This window comes from Vicugna pacos, chromosome 5 (genome assembly GCF_048564905.1).
Source record: "Vicugna pacos chromosome 5, VicPac4, whole genome shotgun sequence".
Lineage (NCBI taxonomy): Eukaryota > Metazoa > Chordata > Mammalia > Artiodactyla > Camelidae > Vicugna > Vicugna pacos.
In genome coordinates, this window is record NC_132991.1 from 68,261,442 (window position 1) to 68,283,435 (window position 21,994).

General features: G+C 34.2%; 1 protein-coding gene across 2 annotated transcripts in view; it reads right to left on the bottom strand.

Moving 5' to 3' along the window:
* Positions 1–3,808: 3,808 nt before the first annotated feature.
* Positions 3,809–21,994, bottom strand: part of CYP20A1 (cytochrome P450 family 20 subfamily A member 1) — a 53,354-nt gene continuing 35,168 nt past the window's right edge. For both annotated transcript variants that reach the window (XM_006205203.4, XM_072961427.1), the window contains exons 10-13: positions 20,430–20,541; positions 19,184–19,248; positions 14,335–14,424; positions 3,809–14,185 (exon numbers count right to left, since the gene is read on the bottom strand). In XM_006205203.4, coding sequence (XP_006205265.2) covers positions 14,035–14,185; positions 14,335–14,424; positions 19,184–19,248; positions 20,430–20,541 — 418 coding nt within the window. In that variant the 3' untranslated portion in view covers positions 3,809–14,034. The remainder of the gene's footprint in view (positions 14,186–14,334; positions 14,425–19,183; positions 19,249–20,429; positions 20,542–21,994) is intronic.

Below are 21,994 nucleotides of genomic sequence, written 5' to 3' on the forward strand. Positions count from 1 at the left end.
CTCCGCCCCCAGAGCCCGAAAAAGATTCCCACCCTGGGTCGCGCCGCCCGCCCCTCCCCCACTTCCGGCGTCTCCTAGCGACCGCGGGAGTGGGGGCCGGGATGCGTTCGGGAGTCGGGCGCGCGGTTAACCCTTCTGCCCCCGCAAGTTCCGTGGGCTCGAGAAGTGCTCCCGGCGGCCTTTGTTAGTCCGGCGTTAACGCCTACCCTGGTCTGCAGTCTGCCCGCCCGCTCTTTCCGCGACTCCCCTCGGCGTTATCCTCAACCTGACGCCCAACCCCATGGTCATGGACCTGAAGGATGTTCCCAGCCTACTAAACGTCCATGCGGCTTTAAAAGCCGCCTCACTTATCATTTTCTCTTCATCTTTGACCTCATTCATCCTTTTTTGGTACAGATAAGTAAATTTCAGTTTCCTAATCCCAAATTTCCTGCACTCCGGCTGTTTTGTACGTATTTGCGCGTCGACACTGTTCTCCCCTATCACGTTAGCCTCTGTTCTGTTGTTTGCCCATCCCCTGGACTTCAGCTTTCTGTACTTGCCCTCTGTGCTTTGCTTCCTCACTGCCAGCCTTTTTTGTCGTTTCTCTGGTTCTGTCAACTTCACTTTTTTCTTCGTGCATTCAGTATTTAGTTTCGAAAACGGTTTTGGTGGTACTTTCCTTCCTCACAGGGCTGTTACATGATTAAAAGTTTATGTGAAAGCACCTTAGAAAACGTTAAATGCCACAAAAATTAAAGGTAATCATGTAGTTATTGTCTCCTTACTCTTTTCATACTGTATCCTTTTCTCCTAAATGTGACTACTCCACGCAATGTTACCTTAAAAAACTAAAGTTCCTGACAACTGCTTAGATACTATAAAGTCCGTGACTTTTATTTGTACTGTGGAAAGTCAAGATTGACTAAATTTGCAGTTTAGAGCAAGACCAATTATTACAACTGTTTGTCTTGCATTTGTGATCTCTTGGACCTCCTACAGTGATTTTTCTCCCACTTTTTTTCTTCCCGGATGATGAGGAACCTTAATTATATACTTTCTTAAAAAAAAAAATCACCTTAATACTTTACCATTACAAACTTCTGGAGCAACCTCTGATTGCTTTTGTTGTTGTTGTTGTTATTTTGGCTTTATGATATACACATTAGCAAATTGTTTTGAGTTTTCTCTGTGGAACTCAAAGGATATTGAAAATGTTGGTCCAGCCCACTTAACCACTTTAAACATCTTCTGTATTAGTGGTTCTCAATTTAAGTGTGAAGAGCTTGTTCAAAAGGAAGGCTTCAGGGTCACACTCTAGAGAGTCATAGGTTAGAGAGTGGTAGTGATGGAATGGAGCTGTCACTTAAATGGTGCTAAACTTGCTTCAAGGATCAAGACATACATGAATATTCAAGTGAATAAAACATATTAGATGACTTTTCTTTCAGACTAAATTTCAATAAGCCAAAGCCTGTTGAACTAACTGTAAGAAGTCCACGAGGTAAGTTAAATGCTAAACAGACTCTTCCCCCATTACACTTGTTCCCATGTAGCATTCTTTCAAATACTGCTTAGCAATTAGCCCAATAAACAACTCTCCTCAGAGGGATGATTCATTGCCCTAGGAATCACTGTGTAAATATATTCTAGTTAACGCACTTTCTCAAATTAATTTGTGACAAGTTCTTTGAATCTTAGTGTCCTTATCTGAAAAATGAAAGGGTTAAATTCAGGTCAGTTCTCAAACTTCAGCGTGGATTGGAATTGACAGGGAGGACTTGTCGAAACATGGGACTTGCTAGGCCTCACCCCCAGCATTTCTGATTCAGTTGGTCCAGCCCAATTAATTAGGTCTAACAAGTTTCCAGGTGATGCGAATGAAACTGCCCTTTTGGCTCTGAAGGTCTAATTGGGAATCTCTCCCAAGAAAAGAGCTTTTAATACTCAGCAGAATCTAAGATCAAAGGACATAGATACATACTTATGCTGCTACCAAGAAAATTTCAGCAAAAAAGAAGACAACTACAGAATCTATAATCTAAGAGTCCAGTGAGGCTATTGTTTCCCAAAATTAAGGAGAATAGTTTTATTAATGCAGCCCAAGATGACATTTTTAAGCAATTTTATCATCAGCTTGATTCAAAGTAAGCATTAAAACCTGGCAGATATTTTTAACATATTAACCCAGTCATGCCAAATGCACTTAATTTTAATCTAATTGCACGTCCTTATATTTGTTTCCAATTAATTATACATTGGCTTTGTCCCAGATTTAAACCCTCATTACCATCTCTTGAAATAAATAATCTTGTTCCACATCATCTCAGATTTGACAAGCAAGACTTTTGGGTTCATGCCTTTAATAAGAATGTTGAACAAATCAAGGCCAAGGAGACAGCCTAATGGCTTGGCCCTATAAGCCTTACTGAGTTGGTCAGAGCCACAATCAATATAACTTAAACGTGGCCAGTTGTGAGTGTCCCTTAAAGGACTCATGTTTATCCAGCATTTCATCATCAGAGTCACGTGACTGGGCAGAAAGTGTCATTCTTCTGCTGAAATAAAGATACTGTGGAATTCTCCTGATGCCTATCATCATAGTGACTCTGTCCTTAAATGAGGAATTTATGGTAAAGTACATACATTACCAGATCGTATGGGCTGTAAAGAAATAAATGTTACTTAAGTGAATTGTTTACACTACTTGTCTTACAACAACTAGAAGACACATTCACTCCAGACTTTCCCTGCATTCTTCCTGCACATGACCTACATGGTAATTAATCATAAACATTGTTTTCATCAACTCTTTGCCCCCAAATTTTCGGTCTCTCTTTTAAATGACATCAGCCTATCACCTTTAAAATCCTTAACACTCAGTGTCAACTAGTATTTAATATTACTGTATTTTCTTACATATTTTTTAAATTTATTAGAGAACAAGTAATATCTATGGCACCTAAAGAATAATACTAGCTGTTCCTTTCCACACAATGACACTTCCTATAATATTTATCCTTTTTCCTGGTTTAACATTAAATGCTTGGAAAACTATTAAATAAGAATATCTTCCTTCTTCATGAAGATACTTTGGACTGTTTTTTTTCTTTACCTTAAGAATCTCAAAATGAGTTTTCTGTCTTCTATATGATTTTATGAGGCAACATCAAGTTGGATATATATGTATATATACATTTCAATGAATAAATATATATATTTCAATGAAATTTAAGTGAATTCTTTTTTAAGCAATTAAGTTCCCAATTAGAGATATTACACAGTAGTAATTAGGAGAAATGCAGAGTTTTCTACTCTAACAATTACATGGTTAACTTAGTTCCCATTCTTATCCCAACAAGAAAAATAATTATCAGTGATTAATAGTTTCACATTGTTTATACACATTTTTGGATTTTTAAGACTATCAGGAAATTTTAATATCAAGTTCATATAATTTGAACATATGAAATCTTTGAAAGAAATTTTGTATATGTGATTAAAAGATAAATGACTGGAAACTAAGCTTTACATTTTTAGGCATGCTTTATCATCCAAAACTTTGGTTTCAGTTTTAGTGATATAAACCTTGGTCTCAATTTTAAGGATATTTATTTAATGGTTAAAAATGTACCAAACTATTAAAAAAAGGAGACTTACTGTACAATCGAGCATTCCATACTTTATAACTGCATGAATATACATTTTAAGAAGTAAGTTTAAAATGATTGGAAAGAATACACATCCAAAATTAGTTTGTAAAAAAAAACCCTGAAATCCCCTCCCATTTTCAGAAAGTCAGTAGCATATAGCCCATAAGTCTCAAACATGTTTTTTTCATTTTTATTGAAAGTCATATTTTTGTCTTTATTATGGAAATTACAAATAGAAGACTATAATGAATACACAAATACCCACTGATTAGATGTAACAAAAGGTTCTGTTTTACCTTATCATCTCATATTATTCTTATGCTAAAGAATTTTAAAGAAAATTACAATAATCATGACATTTAACCCCTAAATATTTGAGTATATATTTCTAAAAAATAAGGATATTTTGCCACATAACCATAATATTGTTAGCACATCTAACAAAACCATACTACCCAATACCCAATAAAACATTTTTCAAGAAGAAATTACTCTTATAAAGAGAGGAAATAACATATACCCAAGAGACAACCTAGAAGAACTGTATTTAAATATTTAGAATCTACAGTAGTTTCCTGTGAGAGACAATAAAATAGCTCCCTTTCTTGTGAAAAATAAAAAGAGGAGATTTTTTTTCCATTAAACCATGAGAATGGACAACATAAACATGGAATTCTTCATGATAATGTATCTCTGTGTATAGATGTAACCAATGGGATAGGTAATTTATCTTGAAAGGCATTTTTTTGGAGAATAAAAAATTCCTCAATTCTTTAGTTTCTACTAAAATTGGCTTTACATATCCATCCCCACCACCCTGCAAAAAGTGAATTTCAGAGCTAAAGCACAAAACAGATTACTTCTCACAGCAGACATATCACCAATCAGTTCACAAAAACTGGATTTCTAAAATTGTTCATATTTTGTCTTAAATTATGTTAAAGATTTTATAGAGCTTCAAGCCTCAAAATGTATTAACAAGATTTTTATTACTGAAAACTATACTGACTTTCACTTAATAACATGAATTGCTAACTTAATATGTACCAGTTTTTCTGATTATGTATAATACCACTGAAATCTGTATGCTGAATATTTACTGACCTACAGCATGTACAATTTGTAGAACTGCTTCTTTCTAATACTCTATTTCTTGTCAGTTTCAGTAACATTGCAAACAAAGAGGTTATACTTTGACAAAATTGCTAACTAAACACCATGGTACATGGTAAGAAGCCTCATTTGTGTAGCACAAGGTTGATAAAGAATAATGATCCTGCTGACTGCTGATTGCTGTGTTCACAAAAGGGAATGTAGAAGAAGTTAACAGCAAAAAAAGTGAATCATGATTTTGTCAAAGTAATTTTATGTAGCCTCTTGGAAAGAAAGGAGCAGAACAGAATAATTTTGATATTTTAAAATGACAAGGAACACTGAATTTAACTACACTTAAAATACTTTGGTAGGATTTCTTCCTTCCTCCTCCACAGGAATTAACAATATATTTCTCACAGATTTCTATTACCTAAATGTCCAACCATATGAATAAGTGAATGACTCATATCACTAAAATATTTCATAGGGTTTTATGATGATATTTCAGGCAAAAATCCCATTTTACCTTCCAGCAGGAAAATTTTTGGGGTTTATGATTAAAATACAGGAAAGTAACAGTTCCATCAGTGAAATGGGGTTTGAGAGAAAGATGTGTACTAGATTACTTTTGCAACTTTAATAACAATGTGTTATGAAATTGCTTTTAAGTTTGGCATCTACTTATTGCCTATTTTGTAAATAATTTTAAGATATCCCAGAGAGGTTTAAATCACTTGATGATAAATCATAAATAAGACATTTATGGGTATTTGCAAGGACAACTAGCACAAAACCAGGAAGTGCAGCCCTCAAAAATCACTAAGTCACAGCACTATAAGGTCAGATTGTCCAGGGCTAGCTCCATGGGCTGCAACCAGCACAGTCCCATGGAAGCCCACTGCTCAGAAGGATCCTATGCTGGGGTTTAACATTTTAAGGGCACCACAGTGAAATTCTCAAAAATTTTATTTTTGAATTTATGTTTCATAAGTGAAATCCAGTGGGACCCTGGAGCGTGCACCAGGGGCTTAGAGCTTACTTCCTTACCTCCCCAGACATGTTCTCAGTGACCTCCTGCTCCCTGGTGCCCTAGACACTGCCCAGCCTCCCTCACCCCATCCCTGCCCATTACTTCTTGCTGCCTTCTGCCCAGAGCAGCACTAAGATTGCATTAGCAGGAGAGTTGGTGAGGGAGGCCCACTTTCTGCCATGATCACCCTCCAGTGAGGCCCTAGGTATAGATGTGGGGAGGGCTGGGGTCCCACAAGAAGTCTGCTCTGCAACATCTTGAGGCAGGGCAAGGAAGCAGTCATCTCTGCCTTGGGCTGGCCATACCACAGCCATGTTTTCCAAGTGACTGAGTGGGGCTCTCTCACCTACCACTGATCCAGGTAGGCAACACTGACCCAGCATGGAGATTTCAACCCCCTGGGGGACTCTCATCAACTATGGATTAAAAGAGCAGACCCATGGGTGGGGAGATTGACCCCTTCCCCAGCAAGGCCTCACATTTTCATTTTGCACTGGGCCCCACAAATTATGTAGTTGGCCCTGACTGTGCCTCTTACAAAAAAATAAACCCCAAAACCTTTATAAACACCACAGTGGGACATCTCTTTTCAACTGTGTGTTTGTTGTTGAGACTATCATCCCATTTCTCTCAGTTACCAAGAGCATCATATACTAATTTAGGCAGTTCTTTTTGCTTAGGGGGCCTCTCTTTGGTTTGAAATTCACCCTTTAGAGAATAAGATGAAACCAAAGAGAAATCACATTCTGAACAAGTTAAAAGAAAAAACAACTGTACAAGCCTGGGCAAATTCCCATATAAAATTACCTCTCTCAGCTTTAATTTCCCCCTTTTAGAAGGGAATAAGATTTTAAAATATCCATGGATTCTCTTAAATGTAACATATGTACAAAGTCTATTAAGACTAAAGTAAATCAAAACTAGCAAATTAACTCATCATACTTCTAACCTCAACTTAGTTAATTGTCTTCAAGGGCTCTTAAATTACTACAAAACATTAATTTAAAAAAAACTGTACCACAGAGAAATTAAAATATAAAATACAAAGAAACATTGCTCTTTAGCAAGCATCTCAAAATTTTAGGCAGCCATGTTAAGACTTCTTAAGTTAAAGTCATAGTTAATATTACTAAACAGTACCAGTGACTACCCCCTTATTCCACTGCTAAATAAATTCATATTTCTAGAATTGAAGAGAATTTCTTCCTCCTAAACTTTGGGTCTCCAAAATCCTAGTACTCTTCCTGGCTCCTGACATGCAAAACAGAGCTTCACAGACAAAGGTATCTGAAGTGAGGTAAAAGGAAGTGAAGAAATCTGATGACGGTATCTCTCTAGTATTGCTGAATTGGAGTTCAGGCCAGAAGGAGCCTCTCCGGTGTCTCTGTGCACATGCCTGGCCATTGTAGAGAAGTGGTTCAATCTAATGATAGCAACTATGGATTAGATTTAGATGATCTGGAAGTGTGGCAATACCTCAGTGGTAGAGTGCATGCTTAGTTTAGGTCCTGGGTTCAATCCCTAGTGCCTCCATTGAAAAAAAAAAAAAAAAAGAAAACAAAAAAGATTTAGGTGATCCCAAGGAAGCTGGATTGGTCTGGAAGCTAACCAAGAGATTTAGGCCAAAATTTCCCAAATTTAACTAGGGCCCTCCTACAAATCCTTTAAATATGAAAATATAGATACTCAGTACAGACTCATGGTTCTACTTCAATCTAGAATTTCATCTTGGGTTTGAAACCATATCAATCTCCGGAGACTGGAGAAAACAAGATGACACTAACCTTGATGGGATCACCATGCTACAGAATTGCTCTAATGCTTGATTTGCATTTTCCAAAATTATATAATTCCCATAGAGCACCATCTAGATTGGAATATACCACAGTGCCCAATTCTTGTGATTAAACCCTGTATTGGGAAAGATGAAAACCTCAAAGAGACAGACATAAATTTTATACACACATTAAGAAATGTTGTCATGGCAACTTGGCTTGAAGATACGTATTTTTAAATCTAAGTAAATTTAACATTCAAAACATATTTGCATCTCCTTCTAAGGCTCTGTATCAAGAATATTTAAAAAAAAATTCCAATTCCTTCTGAATCTGCACCTCCTTGAAAGCTTAATAAAATCCTACGAATATAATAGCAGCATTGACTTAAGCACACATCTTCAGAAGGCTACGAGAAAAATCCAACGGAAAAGCCCAGTAACATTCTTCAACTCCTAGAGGCCCTAGGCTTCTCCCTCTACATTTTAAATTGTGAGCGGGCTATGACATATAATCTCTGCAAGGTCCTTTTAAGCTCCAAAAATCAATTATCTCTTAGCCAATGACCTTGCAACACAAGCAACAAATCATGAAAGATGAACACACCTAATTGAACAACAATTCATACAAATGACTTTAAATAAATAACTGCTCTTTAACCTAGTCAAACCAATTCTCTTAGCTTTGTTTCTTCTCACTCTGAATGATCTCCAGTATTCAGCATCAATGCTGACAGTTTTTCTTAATAAGGTACCTAGTTTAATTCTCTTGATCATAAACTAAAAATAACAAAAATAATGGTTTGACACTAACGGTACCTTGTGCTTCTTCCCCCTGTAACTACAAGCTGCAACTGAGGCCTTCTGTTCCTTGTCATGTAGTCATCTACAAGTTCTTTCCTTTGTCCCTTCCAGCCACTAACATAAAGTGTCCCTGAGTTGCTTCCAAAGCCAGCGAGCTGAAGTGCTGGAAAGTTAATCTTTGACGCATGAGACTTTGGGGTTCTTTCTCCTGGGGTGAAGCACAGAAGAGACAGAACACAGCAAATATCACATATGTTTCACTCACTGCTATATCCCCAGTGCCTGCCTAAGATCTGGCATGCATTAAGTGACCAATAAAACACTTCTGCCTGACTAAATGGGCTCTGTTTCTTTGGATAGAAATGGAAGTCAGGAGAAGCATATAGGAGAGAGTCAGTAGGGTAAGAGGGCGCTGTGCTCTGACAAGGAAAAGAGGTGGAGGCAAGGGAGTGAGAGAATACGAAATTCTGGTGGTTTGGTTCTCAGAATATGGTCATCACTAGCCTAGAGAATTTCTAGACCATGCACAGGTTAAAGAACTAGCTAACACATGTTCCTTGAGCCTCCTACTTGTCTGTAGATCATATTGGACAAAATGGGTTCTGTTCTACAGAACACTACATTCCCATGAAACACTGTTTTTCAAGATACTAGGAAAAACTGGAAAAAGGGGCACCTTCATCAAATACATTTGGAACATTCAGTGTTAAGCCAAGTTAAAGTAGGTTTCCTCACAGTAGAACTTCTCAGTACTTCTAATGTACTAATATGCATTATAGGTATCTAAGAAAGAATGTATGTAACATGTATAGAGAACCTCAGAACGAGTATGATCAAGGAAACTTTTCCTCAGAGTGTCTCACAGGATAGTGTTCCATGAGACACTTAAGGAAATAACATTCTTGCTAACCTAATAAATGCTGATCCTTAAACATTCCCTGATTCAATGATGGTCTAGTGATAAGATACAGAAGGAACAAAGGAGTACTTGCTTACCAACTATTTTGGTTGATGTTTTATAGAACTATAGCCTATTCTAAACCTATGCTCACACCTAATAGAGGCATCACTGAAAGATGTCCACACAACATCTTAAATATTTCCAGTAATGGGGTACTTAGCATATCACAAAGTGCTATTGGCATTAGCAATAGTTTGGTTCTCTGGGAATCTTTTTCAACTATTAAGTAACTTCAGTAATTTCCTTTATTTCATTCTATATGCACAGAAAACCTCAATGAAGATTTCTTTCATTTATTAAAAAATGTTTACTGATTGTCTTTTTGGAGACAGGCACTTTACAACTTTATCTACGATACAGTTATACTGGTGGGGTGACACAGTTTCATTCTCTACCATCACTTGTTAAAAATTAAAACAAGAATTTTCCAGTATTTTAGATGTAAATAAAAAATTTTAAATTACCAAACAGGATTATTTGTGACTTATTGCTCCTGGCATTTTATCCGTGTTGTAACAATATTCATTCCCAATCCGTAGAAAGACAGCCACCAAACTATGAACTGATAAAATGGGAAGCAGACTAGAAGAAGAAATGTCATTTCCTGCCTTTTTGTTTATTACCTGGATATTTTACAAAATGGCTCCCAGTTCAAATTTAAGAATTATCCATTCACTCAGCATCATAAAGTTCTATAAATCAAACATGAAATTGACTTATATTTTAAAAGTCTAACCCCCCAAAAGAAGACCTTACGAAAATGAAGTAACAAAGAAAAATGTTTAAAATTCTTTAAATGAAAGGTAGACCATATTGTTGTGATTGCAATAGGTAAAAATACATGTAAGTGGGAACAACAAAAAAAATCAAGTTATGCAAATGGCTGCTGATGGCAGCTTATTAGTTTTCTTTTTTAAGATTTCTTCTAACACTATTGTTACATTACTCTTTTAATCATTTTCTTTAGCTATTATGAACTGTGTATCATTTGAAACTATTGCTTGATTCTCTTAAATAAAAATAAAATATACCATTAAACCCCACTGAAGATATTAAGATAATTTGAGGTTTAGATCTTTTACTTACTGTTTCCTAGCTAGTATTTGCTATCTTCACTTACAGTATTTCTTCTAGCAGGAATTAAAAACTATTTTAGTTAGTCCTACCTGTACCTACTGTTACGTTCTAAGGACTAAAGGAGATGGGTATATAAAGTATTTGGTTTGTAACAAATGCTTGTTCCAGTCCCTTGTTCTACTTTCAGCAAGTTTCAATCTCAGTCCTTTTTTTGATCGGAGCAGGTCACTCACCATGCTCAAAGCAACATTGTATTGAGCCTTTTTTGCCTGCGATTTCCTCTGACTTCTGCAGTAACAGTAACTCTTTGTTGTCATAGCCTCCCTCCCCACAACTCCTCCCCTTCTACCTTAATCATCAGTCTTAGGAACTTAGGCTAACAGGCATAGGACTGGCTAAGGAAAAAAATAAAAAATAGTAAGGTCACTAGCATCAATTTGTTGACATTATAAAAACCCGCCCTTGAAAAGTGTCCATTTCACTCACAGCTGTTTTCTCACAGCTACTAAACGACTCCTTAATTCTACTGGTCATGTCCTCACTTTTACACATTCAGTAGAAGTATGTTTTTGAACCGGTTTTCAATCTGTCAACATAACCACATGTGAAAAAAAGTACATTTTATAAAGGTTAATAGTACTTTTTGTGGATCTGGAGGAAAAAGAATAAAGATGTCTTCAGGGAAGAATCTTTATGTGTTTGCCCCGGAGTTCAAAAACAACATGGATTCTTAAAATTTCCTTTTAGAAGTGGAAATGCCATCCCAATTTGAACGTAATTATATTGAAGACTTTTATTACGATAAGAGTAATTTCATTTCTTAAATGCTCACTGTAACACCTAGATTGTGCTACGACTTTAGGAACCTGGGTGTACAAATACATAACTGTTTTGATAGAATGGGTGGAGAAGGAAGGCCATTTTTAAAGTTGAGAAGAATAACAGTATCTGAGAAGCGAAAGAGGAAGAGAAAAAGAATGACAAAAGTCTGTGCTTACACTGAGTGAGATGAATACTAATGTTCCAGCTGTAGAAAACACTACTGCTTCATAATACATTAAATGAAGAGAATATTATGTATAATGTCAGTAAAAATTATATGTGGAATAAGAAAAGAGAGTAGGAGTCTCTACCTCAGAAGTTTAACACTGGTTAAGTTCAAGTAGTGGGAGTACAGGTGATGGAATTTGCTATTTTTGTGCTTCTGTATTTCCTAGATTTTCCTACAATAAACCTATATAATTATTCTAATAAAAATAAAACATTTTGTGTTTAAAATATAAACTTTTAATATAAAGAAAACAAATAAATAAATTTTGATATCAGGCCTACAAATAAGATAGAATCTATTTATATAATAAAATGAAACTGCACATTTGTTGGCCAGCATATGAGTTTTTTGTTTTTCCCCACACGCACAGAATTAATTCTGCTTTGAATTTTATGAGCCCAAAACATGGAAGAGCCCTGTTTTCATTACACACAAAAAATGTGTTATGTTGATGTTTTTTAACAATAAACCTCTAAATTATAAAAAATAATGCAAATCAAAATCAGTGAAAAAATAGTTTTTAAAAAGCCAGAAAGCTATAAAACTTAAGAGCCATGCTACGTACAAGTCACCAGTGATACTGAAGCTACTAAAATGTAGGTCATTTGGCAAAAGAAAATAACACAGAATGGATAACTTATTTTATACATGATTAACAGTATTTTTATTTTTTAAAAATTCTCCAGAAGATGACTTACTTTTAATGTTTTAGGTTAGTCATTAACTCTGGGTAAAATGTGCTTATTTAGCTGATTCTATTCTCCTCTATTTTCTTCGATTCCAATCATTATTAGTAATTATACAGTGCCTCATTCATTGGCAATATGCCAATGCCCTGACTCTCTGGCTCAGCTTCCCTGTTTTCGCCCTGATCATTGCTGCTGATCAGGTCTCACTTGCTTTAAAATTCCACTTACCTCATCTGATTTTACTGACACTTGGTTTACACATCAATTGCCTACTCTAACCTCCCACTGCCAGTTTCCAAATCAATGAAGGTACTTGGATAACAAAAGGAAGGTGCTCTATATGCAGAAAAGCATAGAAAATAATAGGCGAAAGGAATAAATTTAACAACATGCCTTTTTAGAAACAACATGATGCTATGAACTATGAATACATTTCACTTTAAGTTTTAGAATTTAAATTATTCCATAAATTAAACATTTTTGTCAGAAATAAAGGCTGCATATGATTACTTAGATTCCATGTTTAACCACTCATGACTAGGTCTAAAATGTCAGCTGTATAACCATAAACACAGCACAAAATAACTCAGTTAATAACTAGGGAACATTCTCGAAACTAAAATTACAAGTAGAATTCAGCAGTGTCAAACATAAGCCCACTTGCAAACATTTATCATTATTCTTCCTTTCTTTTCTATCAGCACTTGGCTTGTTTCCTTCAGTGTTATCTTTAAAAAAATGTATTTAAAAAAAAGAATTCTTCAAGAACAGTGTAACCAAAAAAAGCGAACTAAAATACAATGCTGTTAATAAAAAGTATTAAATACAAAACTTGTCAGTACTAAAATGTAAATCTTGAAAGATACTTAACATATTTTTGAAATAACCCCAATATTTCTTGGCTTACTAGTGAGAATGAGCATTTTTCTAAAGTTCATTAGCTGTTTCCCCCCCGTGAAAGCTGTTTATACATGTCTTTTGTCCATTAATCTACTGTATGTTTTCTTACCAAGCTGTATGAGCTCTTTATATGTAATATCAATATTATCCCTGTCACGTATTTTGCAAATATTTTCACCCATCTTTTTTTTTTGGTTTTGATTTAATAAGCTCTCATTTCTTAATTTTAAGTTCATTATGTTTAGAATATGACATAATAATAAAAAACAAATTAAGGAATTGTTTTTTCCACAGATGAGAATTAGTGGAATAATACAGTGCTTATAAGATTTCCACTGAAAAAGGACAAGCAAACCTCAATCGTAGTTTGCTACTTAGAGGAACACTCAGAACACATTCAAAAAGAACTATATTGTTTTCCAAATGATTCAGAACTGTTCAAAATGATGAGCCTTGTATCAGTTATGAAATGAACACTGTTTGTCTGGGAAGGCATAATAATAGCAAATAACAAGGTAGGTTATTCTATGATTATTCAAATCTAATAACAATGATAAAACATAAACTAATTTATACTTAGAAAATAAAAATATGAATCCAAAAAATAAAATTATGGAAAACCTTAAATTTTTCCTCTTTAAGGTGATTTACTGGAAGTATGAAAAGGAGTTAGGATTACTTTTCTCTTTTAGGAATATTCAGAAAACATTATTGTGCTAAATAATTTCTCTTCAAGAATATTAGTTTTAGAGATCAAACTAAGGCTAAGCATATGAAAATAATGGCATAGAATGTGATAAAATAAAAATTAAAAGTAGAAGGCCTCCCATTAAAATTATCACTGTATTGATGCAATAAGTATAAATGCATATCATGCATTAAGACAATCTGATATACAAAAATCCAAATTTGCATGATGAAGTACTCATTTATATTACACAACGATACTTGGTTTATAAAAGGATTCAATACAGATTTTCTAAATGGTCATTTTCCTCAACAAAGTTATATGTGTAAAACTTCAATATCTCTTTGAGACAGTGATCCAAGCTTCTTCCTTGGATGATGTCACCAGTTCATACTTTGTTTCAACAACTTGTCCCTCCACAGGGAGTAGGTGCAGCCTCCTCACCAGTACACTCAAAAGTACTGTGGCCACCATATACGCAAACCTAGTCAGGAAGAAAGTCACCCGGTTACTAAAGATTAACACTTATACTCTAATTATATAGACTGTTCATTCTCATTAACAGTGATCATCAAAATTATAAGTACAAAGTCTGGCATCTTTCCTTTCAATTTCCTTTCTCCATCATCTCACCTCAACTCTGGGCACTCCTGTGTGCCTGAGAACCCGAGCAAGGAGAAGGTTTTCATTACCGATTCATCATCAAATCGCTCTGGATCAAACCTAAAGAGAAGATTTGGGACTGATCACATCATAGCTCCACTGGCATTGTACATACTTACAAGATAAGAACACAAATATATGATAAAGTTTAAAAACTACTGGAGATAGAAACTGCTGACACATTATATTTAAACTTCACCTATTATTATGTTCCCAAACTCTTGAACATATATTCGGTCTCTTTTTGCTTATTATTTCCAAACAACAGATGCAAAATACATTCTCTAGAACCAGGAAGAAATGAAATTGTAATATGTGCTCACAATATTTTATGAGATATAAGGATAAATCATACAAAATGAGTATTTAAATTTAAGAGTGTTCAAAATATGTTACATAAGACCATCTGATCAACGTGAGGCATTTTACATTGCCTCTTCAATTAAAATTTCTTGAAATTGGAAACACTAGACTTCAAAATTATATTCATCAATTACATTAGACAGACTTATTTAATGAGGGAAATAAAGAGGCTAGGAAAGATTTTTTATTGTACAGAATTTTACTGTCTAAATAGTCACTGGGAAAATGGATATTTTAAAACAGAACAAATAACCCACCGACCAAAGGAGCACAAAAATTCCTCCCAAAACAAATGTTTTTAAAAGATCTCAACACTACTATGAGGGGGAAAAAAAAAAAGAATTCTTTCTTTTTTTTAAAAAAGTGTAAATTACCTTTCATTTTTGGAATACACCATATTTACAGTCTATACAAAAATTTATATCAAATTTAACCAACTTTTCTTTTTAAAAACTACCTTGAAAATTGAGACCCTAAATGTTCACTTGAAGATAACTATGTATTCCCAGATTAAAAGAGAATCAAATTTGATTTTTCCAACTATTTTATGAAATACCTCACAATTGTAAGGATTAAAAATAAAATAAAAGCCAAAATGAGAAATAGATAGTTTAATCTCAAATACTGGAGATTTTTCAATTTTAAATATTAATTTTTTCAGCTTTATTGAATTATAATTGACAAATAAAATTGTACTATATTTAAAGTATACAATACAATGATTTGATATTCATACACATCATAAAAGGATTCCCACCCTCAAGTTAATCAGCATAGCCATCACATTACATATAGTTACCATTTCATGTGTGTGTGGTTAGAACACTTAACTTCTACTCTTTTAGCAAATTTCGAGTATACAATCTGGTATTATCAACCATAATCACCATGTCATACATTAGATCCTCAGACCTTACTCATTTTATAACTGAAAGTTTGTACCCTTTGCCTGCTCCCTATTCCCCATCCCCACCATTCTGGCCCCTGGTAACAACTATTCTACTCTGTTTCTACTCTTCTGTTGGAAGTTTTTGGTTTTCTAGATTCCATATAAATGATATCATGAACAAACTTAACTATATAAAAACATTAGCTAAATACAATTCCCTGGCAATACACATTATACTTACAGCTGTTTTTTCTGTAAAATTCTTACTTTTTTCCCCCCTTGTGGTTGGGAAGATGCTTGATACGACTTCAAACTTCTTAAATTCATTGAGTTTTTTTGTGGCTTAACGTATGATATATCCTATAGAATGTTCCATGTGCACGTGTAAAGAATGAGTATTCTGCTACTATTGGATAGGAAGTTCTGCATGTGTATGACGGTTCCATCTGGTCTAAACTGCCATTTAAATCCAATGTTTACTTATTGATGTTCTGCCTAGACAATCTATCCACTGTTGAAAGTGGAGTACTGAAGTCCCTTACTATTATTTCATTGCTATTTCTCCCTTCAGATCTATTAATATTTGCTTTATTTACTGAGGTGCTCCAAAGTTAGGTGTGTAAGTATGAGAAATTGTTATATCCTCTTGATGAACTGATCCCTTTATCATTATATAATGATCTTCTTTGTCTCTTGTTACACTTTTTGGCTTAACATCTATCTTGTCTGATTTAAATATAGCTACCCCTGCTTTATTTTGGTTTGCATTTGCACAGAATAACTTTTTATATCCCTTCACTTTCAGTCTGTGTCCTTACAGCTGAAATGACTCTGTTATAGGCAGCATGTAGTCAAGTCTTTTTTTTTTAATCGATTCAACTACTCTATGTCTTTTGATTGGAAAATTTAGTCCATTTACATTTAAAAAATTATTGATAGGTATAGATGTCCTAATGACATTTGGCGAATTGTTTTCCAGCAGTTTTGTAGTTCCTTTTTTCCCTTTCGTCCTTTGTGACTTCATGATTTTCTATAGTGGGATGCTTTGATTCCTTTTTCTTTATACGTTGCACATTTACTACAGGTTTTGCTTCGTGGTTATCAGGAGTATTACGTAAAACATACTATAGTTATAACTGTCTATTTTAAGCTGATAACAACTTCAAATGCATACAAAAGCTCTACATTTTCACATTTCCCCTCAACATTTTGTTTCTGATGTCACATTTTACATCTTTTATTATTTTGTATCATTAACAAATGATAGCCTCAATGGCTTTCAGAGCTAGATGTTTTGGGAGCCCATCTCTCAGGTGGGAGTCTTTAACGCTGGGGCATCAAATGTGCGATCCAAATCCCTCGATTCTCAGAGAGAAGCGGGGAGCTGGGGGTTCCTTACCAATTGCATGGCACTGTGCTGAGGGTGAGGTTTATGGCAAGAGTGTGTCTCAGCCTTTCCTGCCTGTTTCAAATGTAGGTGTTTTCTCATCTGCCCACTGTGTAGGACTCACTCAGCTAGTTTCTGGATTTTTCTCAGAGGGAACCGCTCCACGTGAGCTGTACAGTCAATGCATCTGTGTGAGGAGGGAATTCAGGAGCTTCTGTGTCATCATCTTGGTCCCAGTACATACGGAGGTTTTGATGTTTATCACCATTCTTACTTTAGTATAGTTTTTCTGTTGATAATATTTCATCCTTTGGTATAGAGTAATATTTACATTATTAACCATTTAAGCTATGAAATTGGACCCAGGGTTTCTTCCTCTGAGACACTGCCAATAAAGTAACAGTAATAATGCATTTCTATGCACTTATTTTTGTAAATAAATCATATCTAGACATTCTTCTACAAGGAGAATAAGGTGATATTAGTTACTCTGAAAGAAAACTTACAAAAACCACAATGAAATATCACCACATACCTATTAAACAACTAAAATAAAAAATGGTGACAATAATTAATCCCACTGAGGCTAGAGAAAAGCTGAATCTCACAAACACTGATAGTGAAAATCTCCGAAAAATAGCCCGGCAGTTTCCTGTGAAATTAAACATGCACTATAACCCAGCAGTCACACTCTTGGGCAGTTATGCAAAGAAATGAAACCCTATGTTCACACAAAAACTTGTACATAAATGTTTATAACAGCTTTATTCATAATATCAAAACACTAGAAACAACCCAAATGTCTTTCAGTGGGCGCAAGTTGAACAAACTCTGTACATCCGTACAATAGACTACTACTCAGCCATAAAAAGATATGCAGCATGCTATGTTGACCTCAAGAGCATTAAGTTCAGTGAAAAAAGTTAACCTCTTCATCTTCCTCTGTGTGACAATTATATTTAAACTATAATTAATCAATTGTCTCTACAGGGTCTATCTCAGTCCTGCAAACATTTTTTTTAGTGTGAATTAGTCTCTCAAGGATCATCCTCAAGGTGCTTACAAAAGTGACCCTTTGGACCTTTCACAAGAGATAAGTGATAAGGTCCCAACTTAAGAAAGCTTTTCCTTGGCATACAACATTATTACTAACATTTCCTAAATTTTACTACATTTGATTCCTAAAAATTATTTCCACATCTTAGCATATATTCCTTTCAGTATTTTCAACTTGTAACCTAGATTCTCTGAGTGTTTTGAGGATAAGAATAATGTCAAAATCTCCAGCAAAGTTCTTATACTTTTCATATGGTACCTAAAATTTACCAAAAAACTTGGCATTTTTCCACATGAAAATTTTTTAAGATTTTAAAATTTGAAATTTTAATTTTTTTATAACTATAAGCATACTTTTTTTAAACTAATGTATATCCTTAATTTTGCTTAAAAAGGCCCCTTGGAAAACAAAATTTACTTAATTTTTACAGCAAATTTTGAAGGACTGCTATTTCATTTATTTATAGACTTCCCTTTAATATCATTGAACCATTAAAAACTGACAGAAACCCATAAAATGTCCCACCCTTATGCTCCAGAAGTAGGTTTCCTAGTACTTCAACCATGCCATAAATCCTGCCCCTGGAGTTGTACACAGCTGTCTTAGCCCCAATCAACTCAATATATAACCTTCTTACAGGGTGGTAAATCTTAACCCATTCCTTTAAGGCAGAGTTGACCAGATGCTTACCTAGGAGGCAAACAATATGACCATCGTTCTTCATTCTCACCACGTAACAACAGGCGCAAACACCTACTTTCTGACCTCAACTAGAGAGTTTAATAATTGAGACCAATGGAAGGAAAACTAAGAAACTGCACAAGCAATACCTACTTACCAATAAAAGAACTGAAAATTTTATTGGAATTAAAGGATAATTGTAGAGATCAAGTAATTAAATAGATCTCAGGATAGAATTGGTAATGAAGGGGCAAAGAGTAGCAGACAGCAGGTTCATGAAAGAAAAAGTAGTGAGCAGAAGACATACAGGGAAGACAGCCACTTTCTTTTGTTACATCATTGTTACGTATTGAATTTTCTCCTCAAAACTTAGAAAAGGAATGCAAAACATGCAAACACGTAAAAATCAATAACCACAAAGACAATGACAGAAATTTCATACTTGTATGGTGATGGCCAAGTACTGGGATCCTGAAGTACCACTCCAAGGGCATAAAGGACAAGGGTCTGCAAAAAAAAAAAGAAACTACTCTAGTTATTCAAGGCCTAACAGAGATAAAATGACTCCGAGAAAGCCAACTCATCCTAAAAGCTCTTTTAATATAGATAATAAATACAAAATAAAAAATAAAATAATATAAGAAAACACAGGCCATTACTTTGGTGATCTCATAGTGAGAAGGCATCTCTAAGCATGTCACAAAATATCAAAGCCATAAAGGATTAACAGACTTAACTATATGAACATTTAAAACTAGTATCCAGTAAAAACAAAACAAAACAAGACACACCATAAAACCAGTAAAAAATAAATAACAGACAAGAAAAAAATATTTCCCATATAACTGACAGAATATGTATAATAAACGAAAAGACAAGCTCACTAGAAAGAAGATATATCCCAAAAGAAATACAAGCTGTTAGTATATGTATGAAAAGCTGTTCAGTCTCTCCAATGATCAGGGTTTGAGACAACTTTTCATATAAGATTCACAATATATATGAAAGATTCATAAATCCAGAGGTGGTAAGAATATGGAAAGGAAAAGCGTTCTCATATACTGTTGCTCAAAATATAAATTGCCTTTTAGAGGGCAATTTAAATTTTACACACATACACAGTTTGGCCCCAAAACTCCATTTCTAAGGCTCTACCCAATACCTGTACAAGTATGTAATTTGTAATAATGAAAAAATTAACGTCAGTCTAAATTTCCATCAATGGGGACTACTTAAATAAATGATGGTACATTTACACAATGCAATAATTTGCATCCATTAAAAATAGCTAGTTGGATCTGCAGTAAGTGCTAGTTGTATTAATAGCCATGATATACTCAGCGAAAGAAAATTAAAGAACAATATATGAAGAGTAACCTTTCACATATAAAGTTGGTTTTTTAAAATACATACATATATACACACACACACAGAGTAACACACACAGAAAAAAATCTGCAAAATACACACTAAACTATTAACAATAGTGCCTATGGAGAAGTGAGACTTTCTTTTATATTATTTGATCTTTAAAACAAGCATATATCATTTTGCTATGTAAAATAATTGTTTTGATTTAATAATAGGTAGCATTTACTAGACACTTTAAACAATAAAGACTTATAAATACACACTAAAAAAATTGAAAAGAATAACTGAATGAGTTAAGTATACCAAATGTTTCCTACCTCCCTAGGAATAATAAATTTGTCAATCTTTCCTTCAATATCTTGAAGCCGGGCAGAAACTGGGGTCAGTTTTGCAGTCCGAACAGTTTCACAAAGCACTTGCCGACAATATCTGTTTAAAAAAATTTCTCTGAATATCTTTATCTGGGAGGCGCAGTTGGAAGTGTACATACATTAAGGTATCATTCAACAATTTTCATAATCTTCCTAAATTGAACTAGCCACATCATAATTCTTACTTGCTTAAACTACCTTACATATTCGAGGTATATAAAGTTCAGGTGAGTAAAAATTTAAAACAAACAAACAAAAAACATTAAAAGTACCAGAAGAAAACTCAAACAGTATTTTTACAATTTTTGAGTAGAAATGCAGTTTACTTTTAATAAAGGAGTTAATAAAACTTTTAATAAAAGACTTTTCTACTTAAAATTATAAAAATATTGACACAATGATGAATACTATAAAGAAAAATACAAATAAACTGACTACAGAAATTTTTTTTACATACTTGCAATCATCATAAGTAAAATTACAAGTAGGAAAAATATTTACAGTAAATATATCCTTAGTGCATCAAAGCTCTTTAAAAATCCATAATTAAAATGATCAAATACCCCAACAGAAATATGAACAGAAAATATAAAAAGCAAGCCACACACAAAAAGAGAAAAAAAACACAAATAGCCCGAAACATAAGAAGTGATTTTCAATCTCATTAACAATGGAAATACTGCCAATCAAAGCAAAAATTTTTTACCTGCCTGATTAGCAAAGATGAACAAGAGTACTGTCATAATACTAATAAAAATAGAGAAAATGACATTCATATTCAGTTGGTAGAAACACAAATTGGTACAACCTTTCTGAAAGGTAACTTGGCAACACATATGAAAATAAGAAGTATGCACCACTATGAGAATAAAAGCTAAAATGAATTGAAATCTTGCTATGAGCCAGTTCTGCTAAATACCTTCTATGCAGTATCTCATTTAATCCTTATAAGAAACTCATGGATGGTATTATTTTTTTATTTTACAGGTATAAAAAATGAGGCAATTGTTTAAGATCACACAGCAGGTTAAGTAGTATTGAGAGGATTCAAACCTAAGTCTGTTACTCCATAGCCCCTAATCGTAAATACCTACTGTATATATTCTTAAATAATAACCTCATTTCTTGGACCTTATTAACAGAAAAAATTGGAAATATTAGCAAAGATATAAGTATAGGAATGTTGATTTTTATAATTTCTAAAAAAGATAAAAGAGGAAACATTTTTTCCTCTTTGAACAAAAATTTTGGGGGGGTACCTACTACAATAGAGGCACTGTATTAGATACTGAGCTGCAACAGTAAACAAGACAGATACCCTCAAGAATTTCAAGGTCTAGATGGCAGAGGAAGGGACATCAAGAATGAACAATTAAAAAGGCACAGTAACTGTTAGGGAATACATGGCAAGAGCACCTAACTAGAGAAAGGACCCTGCAGAGAAATAAACACTTAGGCTGAGACCTGCAGAAAAACCCGGGGTTGTCTAGAGAAGTGAGGAAGAAACACTC